Here is a 16,264-nt window from a genome sequence, read left to right as displayed (position 1 = left end):
GACATAACTGTCTCAAAATCTATTGGCAACTAAACACACAAGTGGACGGTGAGCATGCACACATTCCATGGTGGAAATGCGTCACCCACCATTTTGATATAGGCACCTGCATGGACGGTCAGGGTCCACGCCTGAAAGAGGCATCAGGCTCTCTGCATATGCAAAAGAGGGCCTAACCCCCCGACCCCCCCCCCCCCCCCCCCATTTCAAGACCCTACTGTAAAATTCTGTGTTTTTATTGCAGGTATTCTACCATCTCATTTAGTTACTTTTCAAACTGTTTAAATGATTGCATACATTAGAGACCATTATTAGAATCAAACTATCTTATGGAAAATGACTAGTCTTAATGGATAGTCCTAATTTAATGCAACTTTGGAATGTGCCTGAACTCTCATATCAAAGCCCATTAAGTGTGATTAATTATTCAGAAAGGAACATGATAAAGCAACATTCATATTCGAAACAACAGGGACAATAGAGATGGACATGTAAAAAAATATCTTAGCATTTCAAATTATACCAATAAGAAAACTGACACTTTTTATGTGCACTTACATGAATTTTGTGAATTTGTAATGACTACAGTAACTTACAGTAATTAAAACATGAAATTTCAACATACGTGTCCATTTTTTAAATTTGTGAAGCTTTCGGTACTTGATGGCAAATGACAAATAATTTGTCGCCATTATAGCCTGCAGCAATATTATACGGGCATGAACTAGAGTCTGTTTTATATTTTGGAGGGCACACACAAGTGTCTGTGTGAAATGGGTGATTGGTGAATCAGTGACTAATTATTCTGAAATTGCCAGAACAAGCTGGTTGATTGCAGACCTTACACATTTAGCCAATTGCCTTCAAACTGAGGCAAGTATTAAGTTGACTGACAGGATTCCACAGGTTTGACATTTGCTCTTCTGCCAAATTGAAGCATTCTTTAGCCTAGTAAGTGTTGGGGAGTTACTCCAGGTTAGATGACCCCTAAAGTTTTTGCATTTGTTTTACATAGTTTAGGAGAACAAAATCTCAAAGTAAGTTATGTCGAGGCCACACTCCCCTTTGGAACTTCCTGAATTGCTTTACCTTTACTCTCAGCTCATTTATAAAGCACAAGAAACCTGATCACAGAGAAGGATTTGGTTCTTGTACAGATATATAGATTATATGATGTTCACTAAGGACAAGAACTCCAACAGGTACTTCTTAATTTCAAGTCCTTAATGATTGGAAAGACCTTGCTTTGGAGAACATTTGTGATTTTCACGTGGCAACAATGTTCCCGAAAAGTGTCTTCAGCAACACATCTCAGTCTGTCCTGCTGCAGTCAAGATTCCTTTTTATTGTTGGAGGATATGCTTTAATTTGTAGTTGCGCCAAAGCTTTCCGACAGCCAATTTTCTTGAAAACTTCAACCCTAATGGTGAATTTAGATATGTTTGTGTCATGTTTCACCTTATTCGGTTCCACCAGTCTCACTCTGGAGTTATGATAGAAAACAGGTGGAACCCATGCAGATTTTCAGGGTCACTACATCTTATATGTAACACCACCAGCTGACTTTCAAGAATACTTTGCATATTTAAATGATTTAGTAATTTGATTTCTGGCACAATGCCTTGCAATTGCCAGTATCTTAATAGTGCCAGAGAGCAATAGCCACTCACTGTAAAAATCCAATGCCCATTCTCCTTTCCTCCTTCATATGAAACACCACAAAAAAAAAAATCAAGATTATAACAAGATTATTTTCAGCAAACGGTGCCACATAAACAGTTTACCTTCATTTAAAACATCATCACCATTTATCTTCAAGAGGCTAAGATCAAAAGCAAAGATCATTGTTCAGATTAAAATTAGAATTAGAATTAGAATATTACAGCGCAGTACAGGCCCTTCGGCCCTCGATGTTGCGCCGATCATCTGACCTACACTATTCCATTTACATCCATATGTCTATCCAATGACCACTTAAATGCCCTTAAAGTTGGCGAGTCTACTACTGTTGCAGGCAGGGCGTTCCACGCCCCTACTACTCTCTGCGTAAAGAAACTACCTCTGACATCTGTCCTATATCTTTCACCCCTCAACTTAAAGCTATGTCCCCTCGTGTTTGCCATCCTCATCCGAGGAAAAAGACTCTCACTATCCACCCTATCTAACCCTCTGATTATCTTGTATGTCTCTATTAAGTCACCTCTCCTCCTCCTTCTCTCTAACGAAAACAACCCCAAGTCCCTCAGCCTTTCCTCGTAAGACCTTCCTTCCATACCAGGCAACATCCTAGTAAATCTCCTCTGCACCCTTTCCAAAGCTTCGACATCCTTCCTATAATGCGGTGACCAGAACTGCACGCAATACTCCAGGTGCGGCCTCACCAGAGTTTTGTACAGCTGCATCATGACCCCGTGGCTCTGAAACTCGATCCCCCTACTAATAAAGGCTAACACACCATATGCCTTCTTAACAGCCCTATTAACCTGGGTAGCAACTTTCAGGGATTTATGTACCTGGATACCAAGATCTCTCTGCTCATCTACACTACCAAGAATCTTCCCATTAGCCCAGTACTCTGCATTGCTGTTACTCCTTCCAAAGTGAATCACCTCACACTTCTCCGCATTAAACTCCATTTGCCATCTCTCAGCCCAGCTCTGCAGCCTATCTATGTCCCTCTGTACCCTACAACACCCTTCGACACTATCCACAACTCCACCGACCTTCGTGTCATCCGCAAATTTACTAACCCACCCTTCTACACCCTCATCCAGGTCGTTTATAAAAATGACAAACAGCAGTGGCCCCAAAACAGAACCTTGCGGTACACCACTAGTAACTAAACTCCAGGATGAACATTTGCCATCAACCACCACCCTCTGTCTTCTTTCAGCTAGCCAATTTCTGATCCAAAGCTCTAAATCACCTTCAACCCCATACTTGCGTATTTTCTGCAATAGCCTACCGTGGGGAACCTTATCAAACGCCTTACTGAAATCCATATACACCACATCCACGGCTTTACCCTCATCCACCTGTTTGGTCACCTTCTCGAAAAACTCAATAAGGTTTGTGAGGCACGACCTACCTTTCACAAAACCGTGCTGACTATCGCAAATGAACTTATTCTTTTCAAGATGATTATAAATCCTGTCTCTTATAACCTTTTCCAACATTTTACCCACAACCGAAGTAAGGCTCACAGGTCTATAATTACCAGGGCTGTCTCTACTCCCCTTCTTGAACAAGGGGACAACATTTGCTATCCTCCAGTCCTCCGGCACTACTCCTGTCGACAATGACGACTTAAAGATCAACCACAACGGCTCTGCAATCTCCTCCCTGGCTTCCCAGAGAATCCTAGGATAAATCCCATCTGGCCCAGGGGACTTATCTATTTTCACTCTTTCCAAAATTGCTAACACCTCCTCCTTGTGAATCTCAATCCCATCTAGCCTAGTAGGCTGTATCTCAGTAATCTCCTCGGCAACATTTTCTTTCTCTACTGTAAATACTGACGAAAAATATTCATTTAACGCTTCCCCTATCTCCTCTGATTCCGCACACAACTTCCCACTACTATCCTTGATTGGCCCTGTTCTAACTCTTATCATTCGTTTATTCCTGATATACCTATAGAAAGCCTTAGGGTTTTCTTTGATCCTATCCGCCAATGACTTCTCGTGTCCTCTCCTTGCTCTTCTTAGCCCTCCCTTTAGATCCTTCCTGGCTAGCTTGTAACTCTCAAGCGCCCTAACTGAGCCTTCACGTCTCATCCTAACATAAGCCGCCCTCTTCCTCTTGACAAGCGCTTCAACTTCTTGAGTAAACCACGGCTCCCTTGCTCGACAACTTCCTCCCTGCCTGACAGGTACATACTTATCAAGGACACGCATTAGCTGCTCCTTGAATAAGCTCCACATTTCGTTTGTGCCCATCCCCTGCAGTTTCCTTCCCCATCCTACACATCCTAAATCTTGCCTAATCGCGTCATAATTTCCTTTCCCCCAGCTATAATTCTTGCCCTGCGGTATATACCTGTCCCTGCCCATCGCTAAGGTAAACCTAACCGAATTGTGATCACTATCGCCAAAGTGCTCACCTACATCTAAATCAAACACCTGGCCGGGTTCATTACCCAGTACCAAATCCAATGTGGCATCGCCCCTGGTTGGCCTGTCCACATACTGTGTCAGAAAACCCTCCTGCACACACTGGACAAAAACAGACCCATCTAAAGTACTCGAAAATGCAATTTAAAACATCGCAGCTTATTTTTCTATATTTCTGTTTTAATTATTGTGCTCCCTCATGAGACACTGTGCTGTGCAGAGATGAAAGTTTTGTTGTAATGTTTCAGTTTTCTGTGGTAAAGGTGTCGATCTGTTGATATCTCAAAGTCAAAACTGCCGAGCTCTCATTATTGAAAAATATTTCCGGTGCTGTGCCATAGAAAGGGCAAAATAATATTGAACAACAGATGCATTTTAAAATTAATAAAACAAAAATCTTTGCTGTGTCTCTTTAGATTTCCCAGCATCTCTTTGGTCTCTTGTTTCTATCATTAATGTCAAGTCAAAAAGGTTTTCAGTATTTTGGCACATGTGATTGAGTCTTGGCTCACAAATATGCAATAAGATAAAGAGTGAAAGCATTTAAATATCTGTATATTGTAAAACACGTTGTTTGACAAATTCAGTGATGTAATTTTTTTTAAATTGTATCTAGAATGAACTGTTAATGAGTTGCTTTGGTACCTGCTAGGATCCCAGTGCGATGCCAAGGCCTACTTCCCAAGATCTAGCAGGATTTTGGGACCTCCTGCAGCTTTCCATTGAGGATGTCAGCATGAAGTTTGATGAGCTGCATCAGCTGAAGGCAAATGATTGGAAACCTATTGAGCCATTTGAAAAACAGGTAAAGTAAAATGGTGCAGTGAACTAAAATGTAGCCAGTAAAATTAATATTCAGTTAATTTTGCTTTTCCCCAGAAAGGCGCAGTTTCCTTCAAGTGAGATATTCTGCCTGAAATATAGCCACTAAAAGTTTGCAGTGTTCTTGGGAAATCATTTTCGATGCAATAAAATAGAGCAAAACTGTTGCAGAATTTGCAAGATGTGTCATATTGGATTTTTCAAGATTTACTTCAGAAGATTTAAGGAGGAAATGGAGCTAATACAATAAATTGTGTCCACAATAATGCACGCAACACAAAAACTAGTGGAGTGCCATCATACATAGGACCTCAGAAGCAGCCTTTAAGTAACATGCAACTCATAGGAACATGAGAACAGCAGTAGGCCATTCAGTTCCTACAAACTGTTCTGTCATTCAAGTAGATCATGGTTGATCTGTACCTGAACTCCATTTACCCGCCTTTGTTCCATGACTTGCAAATGAAGCACAGGCAGCAGAGGGGAGAAACTGTGCACAGAGGGAGGAGGAGGAGGGCTTCAAATAGACAACCATACTCACCAAGTTTTTTCAGAGACACCTCTCCTACCTCCACCCAAGCCAGGAGCAGCATCTGACATGGCTACGATTCACAAAGGTGGTGGTCACTGAATTGTGCTACACTCTACGACTGGGTCTACAGTGCACAGCAGGCCGAGGATGGTGCTGCCTGTGGCTGTGAAGATCATTGTGCCCCTCAATTTCTATGCCAGTGGGTCCTTCCAGGTGGGAGCAGATGGCATTGCCAACATCTCTCAGTTCACCCTGCATTGCTGCATCAGGGAGGGGATAGAGGCCCTGTACACCTGGAGAGGGTACCTCACAGTCTGTTTTCTTACCAGAGGGAAGCAGGAGAAGTGGGCACCTGGCTTTGTGTGGTCTGCTGTGTCCTCCACAGAAACACTGTCATGAGGGTGCAACCCTTGCCACCAGACCTTTGCCGAGCACCTAGCGAAGAGGAGGAGAAGGAGAAGGAAGGGAGGAGGCATCCAGGACCCCTTGCTCTAGATGGGCTGTCCTTAACCAGCCTTCAGTCCTAACTCAGACTTCAGTTCCCCTAAAATCTCATCCCCACATCACCGCAGCTCCATAAATCCCTGTTTCCATCCCTCTGTTATGGATTATCAGGCTTCCTCTTGGCCAAAATCCTGAAATAAAAAAGTATCACAAAGAAAACATTCCAGAACAATTTTATCCAACAACACTTCCAAAGGTACTTACAAAATTGAACTATTCACCCTTGTGCATTCTGTTAGTGCCTGTCATGCATGTGCCTCCTGGTGACTCACCACATACTGAGCCCACTCTATACTACCATCTAAAGTTCACGCAGCACCGGTATCTGAGCTGATGGCTATGAGTGTCAGATCAAGTGACAGTGTTTCTTCATCCGACATCTGCAGTTGTTCATGCCTTCGTAGTGAAGCTACACTGGCTGGCCAGGCAGCAGGTCTTGGGTATCTGAAAGCAAAAACGCAAAAGGGGAATGTTTGGTTGAAGGAAGAGGGTGTTGTGTGGAAAGCAAGAGGTCCATGGTCACAGCACCTGCAGCTTGTCCTTCATGCCAGATAGCAGGATGAGGGCGAAGTGGGATTTGGGAAGGTGCATAAGGCAGTAACGTAATGTCATCCTGAATCTTCTCGGCAATGCCGGATGCAATGGTGTCAGTCACTGCTGGCCCTATAATGTGGAGGACCGCGTCCTGCAAAGGGCTCATGAGATCCACACATGCCTGTCCCCCACCAGTTTTCTGCTGCTGCCTCCTGTTTGTGAACTTCTCCTGCAAGAGAGAAGGAAGAATGTTTGTGAGTATGTTGCAATGTGCTTGGGTGATGTGTCTGCCATAGCTGAATCGCTGGAAGTATATGAAAGCTGCAAGATGTGGGTATGAGGCTGGCAATATTGGTAAGTGCATGAGAGTGAGGTGGAGCACCTGAATGTTCGGCATGAGCCTGTTGCTGATCAGTGAGTGATAGGACTGTGTTGCATCGCAAAGCATGAGAGGTTGGTGGTACAGTGGGTAGAAGATGTCATTTCACAATGCAGTCGCTGACCTTGACCATCTCTGTGAGGTCTTTGAACTTATTCTTGCAGTGTAGCCAGGTTTTCTGGGCCAGACTCCAGGACTTGATCTCCATGGCTACCTGCTCCAATTCCCAATGGAGGATATGCCTTGACAGCCTCCTAGCCCCATGTGGATGCATCACCTTTCTCCTCCTCTCGACCTCCTGAGGCCTCCGGTGGCACTGCATCAAAGAACCTGGGATCCCTCTCTCTGAGCTGTTGCTCCATTTGTAATCTCCTTCCTTCACTCAAACACTTTATGACACAGTTCCAGCAGCATATGTGCACCTCCCCTATAAGAGGGGCAACTGCCTTTAAGAAGTTCTGGTTTACTGTACGTCATGCTAGCTATGCAAGCTTCTGGGGCCCCTCCTGAGTATGCAGCCAGTCAGCAGCATGTTTTGCATTGGGCTGCATGCCACAAACATTGAAATGAACAGGCAGCACAAAGTTTGCATGCTGCCTTTCTCAACCTGATTGGGTAGGGGGAAATCGCACATCGTGATCCCCACATCCGCTAATGGGCCTAATCGAAATTTTAGCACTTGTGTCTGATCTTTACTCAATATCTCCCTACAGCAGTCCAATGCAGTACTGAATATATAAATGAAGGAAGTCTCTGTTATTCAGTGCCAGCTGGGGTAACAGTTGGCAAAATACAAGTAGCCACAGTGTTTTCATCTATTGTAGGAAAATGCCCTTTACTTATCAACAAGAAAGCGACACATGGGTATGTGGGCATCAGATAAAGTTTGGATTTGCCTCTGAAGTGATGGTCCCCATGGTCGAATAGTGCACTGACATTCACATGCATGGGAGCAGATGTTTGGGTAAAGTATAGAAGGATCAGAGACATGAGTCCCCACCTTCAAAAGAAAAGAGAAGAAAGGGAAAAAATGGGAGGTAAGAGGGTTTTAAAAATAAGTTTTCAATTCTGTTAAATGACTTCTGCTGAAATGGCTGGCCGCATTTATAAATAGGTAACAAATCATTGCACTACTTGAATGTATAACATTGATTTCGAACAGCTTTAATGACTTCTGAAATTAAAAATAACAATTATTCATACTTTTAGACATGAGTTGTGTACATTCCATGAGCAAAGAACATATAGAGTGACTGCTAACCAAAATAATGTTCCACCTTCACAAAATCCAATAAGAACTCCCCAGCCTTCCACAATGCCAGAGCCTGGATGACGAAAGAGATATAGAGTAAGGTGAAGCAGAAAAAGAGTGCGTATGACAGATGTCAGGTTGATAATACAAGTAAGAACCAGGCTAAATATGGAAAGTTCAGAGGGGAAGTAAAAAAAAGAAATAACAGCCAGGATTTTATGGGTCCCCCTGAGGTGCGGTTGGAGGCGGGGGGGGGTGGGGGGGGCACAGAGTATTGTGGCGGGGGGGGGGGGCGGGGTTGGAGGGCCCATCACCAAGCAATCTTCCCAGGGGTGGGAGAGGCCAACAATGGCCTTCCCGCCCAGAGGTCAATTGAAACGCTTAAGTGGCCTATTAACGGCCAATTAAGGGCCTCTTCCCACTGTCACTGGGATCATATCAGCGGTGGTGGGTGCTTCCGTCACATGGGGAGGGCTCCTAGTAACACAAGGCGCAGTCCTTGCATGCTTGTTGGAGGGGGGACCCTCCTCCATGGACAGTCTGTGGCCCACGGAGGAGCCCCGCCGGGAACCAGTTTACCCACAGGACCCCCCCCTCCCCCTGGACTGTACGACCAGCACCCAGCCCCCCTCACAAGTGCCCATCGTCGGAGCCTTCCGGACTGGCCCCGGCGGCGCCACCACACTTACCTGAGGTCCACATCTCCAGCGCTGTGACCTTGTCCAAGGCCTCTGCAGTACCGGTAATAACCACCACTCCCGATGGCGCTGCTGATACTGCTGAGCAGCCGGCAGCTCTTGGAAGCGGGATCCCCATTTTTAAAGGGACAGGGATCCCAGCTCCTGAAACTTAAACTTAAAAAGACCAGAGGATCACTCCATGGTAGGGGAGCACGAAAAGGCAGAGGTGGGCTTTCCCCTGCCTTTCTGGCCTGGTGCCAGGAGCCCTACCTTCAACACAAAATCCAGCCCAACAGCAGAAAAGAAAGAATGTGAGAAGAGACTGGCAGGTAACTTAAAAGAGAATTCAAAAATCTTCTATGGGCATATAAATTGTAAAAGGATCATAAAAGGAGGAGTAGGACCGATTTAGGGACCAAAAAGGGGATTTACGCATGGATGCAGAGGATATGGTAAGATATTAAGGAAGGACTCAAAGAGAACAATGAACCACCCGTGGATAACAAAGGAAGTTAAGGAGAGTATCAAATCAAAAACAAAGGTGTACAATGTGGCGAAAACGAGTGGTAGGCCAGAGGATTGGGAATTTTTTAGAAACCAGCAGCGAATGACTAAAAAACTAATTTAGAGGGTGAAAATTGATTATGAGAGTAAATTGGCAAGAAATATAAAAACAAACAGTAAGAGCTTCTATGGGTATATTAAAAGGTAGAGAGTAGCTCAAGTAAGTGTGGGACCCTTAGAGGATGAGGATGGGGAATTAATAACAGGGAAATGGCAGATAATTTAAACCAATATTTTGCATCGGTCTTCACGGTGGAGGACACTATAAACATCCCAACAATAAAAGTTGAGCAAGGTGTAAATGGGAGGGAGGAACTTGTAACAATCACTATCACGAGGGAAAAGGTGCTGGACAAACTGATGGGACTAAAGGCAGACAAGTCGCCAGGACCTGATGGCCTGCATCAAAGGGTTTTAAAAGAAGTGGCTGTAGAGATAGTGGAGGCATTGGTCATAATATACCAAAACTCACTGGATTTTGGTAGGGGACCAGCGGATTGGAAATCCGCTAATGTGACACCCCTATTCAAGACAGGAGGGAGACAGAAAGCAGGAAACTATAGACCAGTTAGCTTAACATCAGTCATTGGGAAAATGCTTGAGTCGATTATTAAGGAAGAAATAGCAGGACATTTAGAAAAACATAATGCAATCAGAGAGTCAACATGGTTTTATGAAAGGGAAATCATGTTTGAAAAATTTGTCAGAGTTCTTTGAGGATATAACAAGTAGACTGGATACAGGTGAACCAGTAGATGTTGTGTATTTGGATTTTCAGAAGGCATTTGATAAGGTGCCACATAAAAGGTTATTGCACAAAATAGGAGCTCAGGGTATTGGGGGTAATATGTTGGCATGGATTGAGGATTGGCTAACACACAGAAGGCAGAGGGTCGGGATCAATGGGTCTTTTTCAGATTGGAAAGCCATAACTAGTGGGGTGCCACAAGGATCGGTCCTAGGGCCTCAGCTATTTTACTATCTACATTAATGACTTAGAGGAAGGGACAGAGTGTAGTGTATCCACATTTGCTGACAATACAAAAATAGGTGGGAAGGTATGTAGTGATGAGGACACAAAGAATCTGCAAAGAGATATAGATAGGTTAAGTGAGTGGGCAAAAACTTGGCAGATGGTGTTCAATGTGGGAAAGTGTGAGGTCATCCACTTTGGTAGGAAGAATAAAAAGGCAGATTATTATTTAGATGGAGAAATAATACAAAATACTGCAGTACAGAGGGATCTGGATGTTCTTGTACATGAAACACAAAAAGTTAGCATCAGGTGCAGCAAGTAATTAGGAAGGTGAATGGAATTTTGGCCTTTATTGCTAGGGGGTTATAGTTTAAAAATAGGGAAGTCTTGTTACAACTGTACAGGGTGTTGGTGAGGCCACACCTGGAGTACTGCGTACAGTTTTGGTCCCCGTATTTAAAGAAGGATATACTAGCATTGGAAGCAGTTCAGAAAAGGTTCACTAGGCTGATTCCTGGGATGAAGGGGCTGTCTTATCAAGAACGGCTAAACAGGTTAGGCTTTTATTCATTGGAGTTTAGAAGAATGAGAGGTGATCTTATAGAAACATATAAGATTTTAAGGGGGCTCAACACGGTAAATGTTGAGATGATATTTCCACTCGTGGTGGAATCTCAAACTAGGGGACATAATTATAGAATAAGGGGCACACATTTAAAACTGAGATGCGAAGGAATTTCTTCTCTCAGAGAGTGGTGAATCTCTGGAATTCTCTGCCTCAGAGCTAGGTCACTAAATGTATTTAAGGAGGAGGTAGATAGATTTTTGAAATCTCAGGGCGTCGAGGGTTAGGCAGAGCAGGCCCGAAAGAGAAGTTGAGGCCTGGGACAGATCAGCCATGATCTTATTGAATGGTGGGGCAGGCTTGAGGGGCTGAATGGCCGACTCCTGCTCCTATTTCTTATGTTCTTATTAAGGAAGAAAATAATGCCAAAGTTGTAGTGAAAGAGGAGGTAGTTGAGATCGTGGACAGGCTAAAAATTGATAAAGAAGAGGTATTATAAAGGCTGTCTGTACTTAAAGTTGGTCACTCACCAGGACCGGGTCAGATGCACCCGAAGATACTGAGGGACGTAAGGCTGGAAATTGCAGTGGCACTGGAATAAACTTCCAATCCTCCTTGGATACAGGGGTAGTGCCAGAGGACTGGAGAATTGCAAACGTTGCACCCTTGTTCAAAAATAAGGTGTAAGGATAAACCCAGCAACTACAGGTTTCACCTCGGTGGTGGCAACACTTTTAGAAATGCTAACTCAGGACAAAATTAACAGTCACTTGGACAAATGTGGATTAATTAAGGAAAGCCAGAATGAATTTGTTAAGGGCAAATCGTATTTAACTAATTTGATTGAGTTTTTTGATGAGGTAACAGAGAGGGTTGTTGTGATGTACATGGACTTCCAAATGGCATATGATAAAGTGCCACATAACAGGCTTGTCAGCAAAGTTGAAGCCCATGGAATAAAAGGGACAGTGGTGGCATGGATACTAAGTTGGCTGAGTGACAGCAAACAGAGAGTAGTGATGCATGGTTGTTTTTCAGACTGGAGGAAGGTATACGGTGGGGTTTCCCAGGCATCGGTACTAGGAAAATTGCTTTTCTTGATGTATATTAATGACCTAGACTTGGGTGTTCAGGGCATAATTTCAAAATTTGCTAATGACACAGAAATTGGAAGGATTGTGAACTATGAGGAGGATAGTGTTAAACTTCAAGAGAGCATAGGCTGGTGGAATGGGTAGACATGTGGCAGATGAAATTTAGTGCAGAGAAGTGTGAAGTGATGCATTTTGGTAGGAAGAATGAAGAAAGGCAATATAAAATAAAGGATACAATTCTAAAGGGTTGCAAGAGCAGAGGGGCTGGGGTGTATGTGCAAAAGTCATTGACGGTGGCAGGGCTGGTTGAGAAAGCGGTTAATAAAGCTTATGGGATACTGGGCTTTATAAATACAGGTATAGAGTACGAAAGCAGGAAGTTGCTGACTCTTTAGAAAACACTGGTTCAGACCCAACTGGAGTATTGTGTCCAGTTCTGGGAACCACACTTGAGGAAGGATGTTAAGGCATTAGAGAGGGTGCAGAAAAGATTTACAACACAGGTTCCGGGGATGAGAGATTTCAATTCTGTGGTTAGGTGGCAAAGCTGAGGTTGTTCTCCTTAGAGAAGAGAAGGTTGAAATCAGATTTGATAGAGGTGTTCAAAATCATGAGGGGTCTGGACAGATTAGATAGAGAAAAACTGTTCCCATTGATGGAAGGGTCGAGAATCAGAGAACACAGATTTAAAGTGATTGACAAGCGAACCAAAGTCGACATGAAGAAAAACCTTTTTACACAGCAAGTGGTTAGGATCTGCAATGCACTGCCTGAGAGTGTGGTGGAGGCAGATTCAATCATGGCTTTCAAAAGGAAATTGGATAATTATCTAAAGAGAAAAGACTTTTAGGGCCATAGGGGAAAGGCAGGGGAGTGGGACTAGCTGAGTTGCTCTCACAGAGAGCCGGCATGGACACAATGGGCCGAATGGCCTCCTTCTGTGTTGTAACCATTCTATGATGTTGTACTGATCAGCATATTATATTCTGAAGCAGTTGCAAATTTCAGGTGGATGATGATCATTAAGATTATGGTTAATCCTTACTCTCCTCATTTAGTCTCCCCATCAAGCAACTCCTTATCCTCAATAACCTCCATCTACACCTCAACTCCTCCTAATTCCCCAACCTCTCCAACCTTCTGTCTCCATGGAGGGATTTGAAAAAAAAATGAGAATTTTCAAATTGAGGCATTGCCAGGCCAGGAGCCACTGTAGGTCAGCAAGCGCGGGGTGATGAGCTTAGGATATTAGCATACCGGCACCAGTTTATGTAGGGTGGAAAGTAGGAAACTGACCAGGAGAGCATTTAAATAGTCAAGTCCAGAGGTAACAAAGTCATAGGTGAGGGTTTCAGCAGTAGATTAACTCAGACAGCAATGGAGACAAGCACTTACCGAGTTGGTACCTAGAGTACTGTGTACAGTTTTGGTCTCCTTACTGAAGGAGGGATTGCGTTGGAAGCAGTTCATAAAAGGCTGATTCCTGGGATGAAGGTGTTGACTTGTGAGGAAAGGTTGAGCAGGTTGGGTCTTTACTCTGGTAGGAGAAGGAGTTAGATATTTGGCCCCTCGAACCTGTTCCATCATACTATTTGGAGTTTAGAAGAGTGAGAGGTGATCTTATTGAAACATGTAAGATTCTGAGGGGGCTTGACAGCATAGATGCGGAGAGGATGTTTCCCCTCATGGGTGAACCTAGCATTAACACTGAAGAACCTCAACACCATCCAGGACAAAGCAGTCTGCTGGATTGGCACTTCATCCATTAGCTTAAACATCTTCCACTATCAGCGTATCATATATGCAGCATGTACTATATAGAGGACGCACTGCAGAAACTCCTGAAAGCTTCTTTGGCAGCACCTCCCAAACCTTCAATGCTTACCATAAACACACAACAAATAGGAGCAGGAGTAGGCCATTCAGCCCCTCGAACGTGCTCTGCCTATACTCATTGGAATTTAGAAGAATGAGAATGTGTTGGACATAGTCATTGTCTGGCACTTGTGTGGCTCGAATGTTACTTTTTTCATTTTTTTATTCATTTATGGGATGGGGGTGTTGCTGACAAGGTCAGCATTTATTGCCCAGCCTTAACCGCCCTTGAGAAGATGGTGGTGAGCCGCTGCCTTGAACCGCTGCAGTCCGTGTGGTGAAGGTACTCCCACAGTGTTGTTCGATAGGGAGTTACAAGATATTGATCGAACGATGATGAAGGAATGGCCATTGATATCCATGTCAGGATGGTGTGTGGTTTGGACTGGACCTTGGAGGTGTTGATGTTCTCTTGCACCTGCTGCCCTTGTCCTTCTCGGTGTTAGAGGTCACAGGTTTATAGCGTATATAAATGTGCATAGATTTTGCTCTTCAGTCACTAAACTAAACCAGCTTTTGAAGTTCTATATCGAACAGTTACCATTAGTTCCATATTTTATGCATTTCAGGAGGGAACACTCACTTTCTCTTTACATTAGGGCTTAATTTTCAAGGAAATCGAAGAGTTCCCCACCTGCGAATAATAATAAATTGAGGAGTATTCAGTTCACATACAAATGAGACCAAGTAAATCTGACTGATCTGTGCCAGGCCCTGTATGCTTCTGAGGTCTGTGGCTTTAATTTCACATTTGCCTATCTTAGTGGCAAAACCTGATAGAATTAGCTTCAAAAATCGGATTAGCACAAATGCTTTGGGACTGTAAACCATAGGGCGGGATGGAGTTTGCTGGGGGAGCCAGAATTAAAAAATAAGTGGCTGTCATTTTACTCTGCTGTTTTTTCTATTTAATGTTAATGATAATTAATTCATAATTTCTTAGGAGGAAAAGAAGATTCCACCTCCGGTACCAAAGAAGCCACCAAAAGGAAAAATTCCTATCGTGCGAGAAAAGTCTCTTGACCTTCCTGACAGACAACGACAGGAGGCGAGGAAACGGCTAATGGCCGCCAAGCGAGCGGCTTCCTTTCGCCAGAACTCAGCCGCAGAGCGTGCAGATAGCATTGAGATTTACATCCCCGAGGCACAAACCAGGCTCTAAAGACAGTTTCTTGCCTAATGTCCTTTTTCTGTTTACCATCGGCTCTCAATATTTGTCATGTACATTTCACCAACCAAGCCCGGTGGAATTAGTGATGGGATTTCCATGGTAATTCTTGTCCCAGCCTCCACTGTGTATGCTCTTGCTGTTGTGTTCATTGTGCCATACATCACAGTGGAATTATTATAATTCTGAGTTTCTGAACTCATTGCAAGAATTCCTATATTCTGTAAGAGGAATCAATCCGAGGAGGTCACACTAAATATTCCACTTATCCATCAAGCTCTCACAGAATCTATTAGAGTGGAGGACCTCTAGAGGAAGAACGCAAATTCAACTAACCCACTATTTTCTATGAATTGATTTGCTCAGTGTGTTTGAGGGAATGGCTAAATGGTTAAAACACAGTGTCTCTGGAGAGCGCTGGAGGTGCGAGCTGATGAAACCAGAAGGCGCTGTGGTTTCAACAAAAAAATAGGAAGAATGAATAATGTGCCAACATAATTGCTTATCTCTTAACATTATAAAATGAACCCAGCACCTAATACGGGAACAGAAAGACACTCTGCCCTGTGCTTAGCAGAACTGTTCCCCTCTCAAAACTATTCAGGGACTGAATTCCAATATGCTTTGGGGGAAGTGTAGGTAAAAAGGTAAGAATTATTTCTCTCAAATAGCTCTTACAGGATAGTAATCTACAGAACCTATTGGGACACAAAGTAATTTCATCTGCTGAGACAAGGTACCAAAACCCCTCAGTTTTGAAAGTATTTGCCAAAATGTTTTAAGACTTGAAAGAGAAAAAAAAGTTTTCTTTTCTTATCATCTTTAGGAGTATGCTGAAATGATTTTCAGCAAATTGTTATGTATCTTTTAAGTAAAATGGGTGGGGGGGGGGAAGTGCTCACCTTGTATGGGTGGCAAATATGTGCAATAGTGATCAGCCGCATTTAACCGTGTGCAATTACAACCGTGCCAACACAGAGAGCGGATCTGAAAGAGAGAGACTGAATGTAACTTCCCCACGAACGCTTGCCTTACTATAGTCAGATACTGGTAGTTAGATCTTTCAACAAAGGAAATTCAGAAGTAACCTCCTGATAGTAATCACTCCAATATCCCCTCCAACTAATATTTATTATTCTCTTTTAAAAGAACTCTTTATTTATACACAGTTGCGTTAACTCTTTTGAATTGGCATGCTGTTTCAATT

At 43.4% G+C, this 16,264-nt stretch overlaps 1 protein-coding gene across 1 annotated transcript in view; it reads left to right on the top strand.

The window, feature by feature from the left end:
- dlgap2a (discs, large (Drosophila) homolog-associated protein 2a) overlaps positions 1–15,937 on the top strand; it is a 1,214,142-nt gene extending 1,198,205 nt beyond the window's left edge. The window contains exons 16-17 of the mRNA XM_068021937.1: positions 4,765–4,917; positions 14,833–15,937. Coding sequence (XP_067878038.1) covers positions 4,765–4,917; positions 14,833–15,051 — 372 coding nt within the window. The 3' untranslated portion in view covers positions 15,052–15,937. The remainder of the gene's footprint in view (positions 1–4,764; positions 4,918–14,832) is intronic.
- The last annotated feature ends 327 nt before the right edge of the window (positions 15,938–16,264 follow it).

The sequence above is a fragment of the Heterodontus francisci genome, chromosome 3 (genome assembly GCF_036365525.1).
Source record: "Heterodontus francisci isolate sHetFra1 chromosome 3, sHetFra1.hap1, whole genome shotgun sequence".
NCBI lineage: Eukaryota > Metazoa > Chordata > Chondrichthyes > Heterodontiformes > Heterodontidae > Heterodontus > Heterodontus francisci.
Note: the sequence above shows the minus strand (reverse complement) of the source record. Positions and strands in the feature narration are given on the sequence as shown.